At 44.5% G+C, this 2,500-nt stretch overlaps 1 protein-coding gene across 1 annotated transcript in view; it reads right to left on the minus strand.

Annotated features, from left to right (window-relative positions):
* The window catches only part of adgrb2 (adhesion G protein-coupled receptor B2), a 253,236-nt gene that overhangs the window by 145,319 nt on the left and 105,417 nt on the right, over positions 1-2,500 (minus strand). Inside the window, exon 12 of the mRNA XM_063186118.1 lies at positions 1,863-1,931. Coding sequence (XP_063042188.1) covers positions 1,863-1,931 — 69 coding nt within the window. The remainder of the gene's footprint in view (positions 1-1,862; positions 1,932-2,500) is intronic.

Consider the following 2,500-nt stretch of genomic DNA (forward strand, 5'->3'; position numbering starts at 1 on the left):
CACACATTATGAGACATAAATAACAGAAATGTGGTGTGAGCGAGGAGACAGGCTGGTCATTGGATATTCCATATGTGTGCACATATAGGCCCACATTTATTATTCTCTCTCCCTCTCTCTCTCTCTCCCTCTCTCTCTCTCTCTCTCTCTCTCTCTCTCTCTCTCTCTCTCTCTCTCTCTCTCTCTCTCTCTCTCTCTCTCTCTCTCTCTCTCTCTCTCTCTCTCTCTCTCTCCCTCTCTCTCTCTCTCTCTCTCTCTCTCTCTCTCTCTCTCTCTCCCTCTCTCTCTCTCTCTCTCTCTCTCTCTCCCTGTCTCTCTCGCTGTCTTGCTCTCACTCTCTCTCAGACACATTCACTCACGCACTCACGGACCCACGCACGCACGCACCCACCCGCACGCACGCATGCATGCACGCACGCACTCATGCATGCACGCACGCACTCACGCACACACACACACACACACACACACAAACACACACACACAGACAAATGCACTAATGTATTATTAACAACCTTATTTGGTTCAGGCATACAGATTCTTTATTCTTTCTTTCTTTGTTCTTTTATCGTCTGAGATTTTTTTCAGCGGCTGTCAAGTGCCCACGTAGGACCTCTAGCTGAACCCAGACTAAAGAGCTTTATGGCTTTATGGTGTGTGTGTGTGTGTGTGTGTGTGTGTGTGTGTGTGTGTGTGTGTGTGTGTGTGTGTGTGTGTGTGTGTGTGTGTGTGTGTGTGTGTGTGTGTGAGAGAGAGAGAGAGCGAGACAAAGAGAGCGAGAGAGAGAGAGAGAGAGAGAGAGAGAGAGAGAGAGAGAGAGAGTTTGTGTATGTTATCAAGATACAGCTGCATAACATAATACTTTTACAAAGCTAATTACTGTAATTCAGTGAGAATTGTGATAATGTATCCAAATCAAATTGTCTTCTTATTGCCATTGAAATACAGTGTTCCTTGTTCTCTAAAAAGCAAGCAGCCAAACACACAACCATACGTTGGTGCACACACGCACACACACATACGCACACACGCAAGAGAAAAGCCCATTTCCCTACAGCACACCCTGGTGATTAGGAGAGGTATTGCCCTGACAATGTGAGGGCTGAAACCTGAAAGCAAACACTCCTAACTCCAAGTCCAACGTCATTGATGTGTGTCTGCATGAATAAATTGCTAGGCCTATACAATGTGAGTTACAGTATTTAACCTATGACCTGACAATTTCATGCCCTCATGTTTTGTTGGGTCTGTACTACTGAGCTACAGTATTATGATGCATTCATGTGTTTATGTGGTACATGATGAGTTTATGTCCGTAGCCTACTCATGTGTTTATATGCATGTTTGTGTAGACGTCAGTGAGTACACTGTATAGCCACTATGCAGTGAGTGATGCAAGGGGCAAGTGGAGCAGTACAACTGCCTCCATATTAACAAATTAATTTCCATGTCAGCTCACTTAAACTCTTGGTGCAAACACAAAATTATGCAACTACTCACATACACATAAACATTCCATTACATTCTATTACATTACGCACGCACGCACGCACGCACGCACGCACGCACGCACGCACGCACGCACGCACGCACGCACGCACGCACGCACACACACACACACACACACACTGTATTGTCACTCTGTGTGTGAGCAGGTGTTGTTTTCTGCTCGTGTGATGATAGTGGAATGATTGAAAAGGCAGTGATCTGTAAATGGAGCAAAGGTGGGTAACTTTGTCATCACATGCACGCACACATGCATGCACACACATGTGTAAAGTGGTGTGCACTGATACGCACAGGCAACTTTCTCTCTCACAAACACACAAAATGCAATTCTTTTTTTTATTTTTAATTCTTACCTGGTGAGCATCCTCCCACTTCTCCAGGTATTCTATGTCCAACATCAGGCTGACAATCTGGAAGAATTTCTGTCAAAGGGAGGAGAGGAGGAGAGGAGCGACCATGTCATACAGAAGGTCATAGAAGGATAACTTCGCCCTGCCATTAAATCAGATTGTGGGGAAATGTAGTAGCATAGTCCTAGGTATACAAACGGTTCTGAATCTTAATTAATCGAACAGTTGTGCCGACATCACTGGCGATTTCTAATTCATTATTTGGGGGCAGGGACGCGCGCTCTGCAGATGCGTAGTCGCGTGACATGCTGCGAGAGGGGGAGAAAGGTGAAGGATAAAGTAGCCTATTTAAGAAGAAATGTGGCCTCTGCGCAGATAATAACGAATTGAAATGCACATTTGATCTACTGATACGGCTGTAGCCTATTTAAACTACCATCTAAATGACGGACAGGGTTCAGAATCTTCAGTCTTCCTTAAAAAAAAACTGTCTCTGAAGAAACCTCTGTTAACGTGACCTATGTGGTAAATGAAAGAGTAACGGTAAACTTCGGCAAAACATTTCCCTTCTTTCATATTAAATCTACCCTGCTTTGTTTTACAGCATGTTTAACTGTAGGACTACTTGAGTAGCTAGACTA

This window comes from Engraulis encrasicolus, chromosome 20 (assembly GCF_034702125.1).
Source record: "Engraulis encrasicolus isolate BLACKSEA-1 chromosome 20, IST_EnEncr_1.0, whole genome shotgun sequence".
In the NCBI taxonomy this organism is placed as follows: domain Eukaryota; kingdom Metazoa; phylum Chordata; class Actinopteri; order Clupeiformes; family Engraulidae; genus Engraulis; species Engraulis encrasicolus.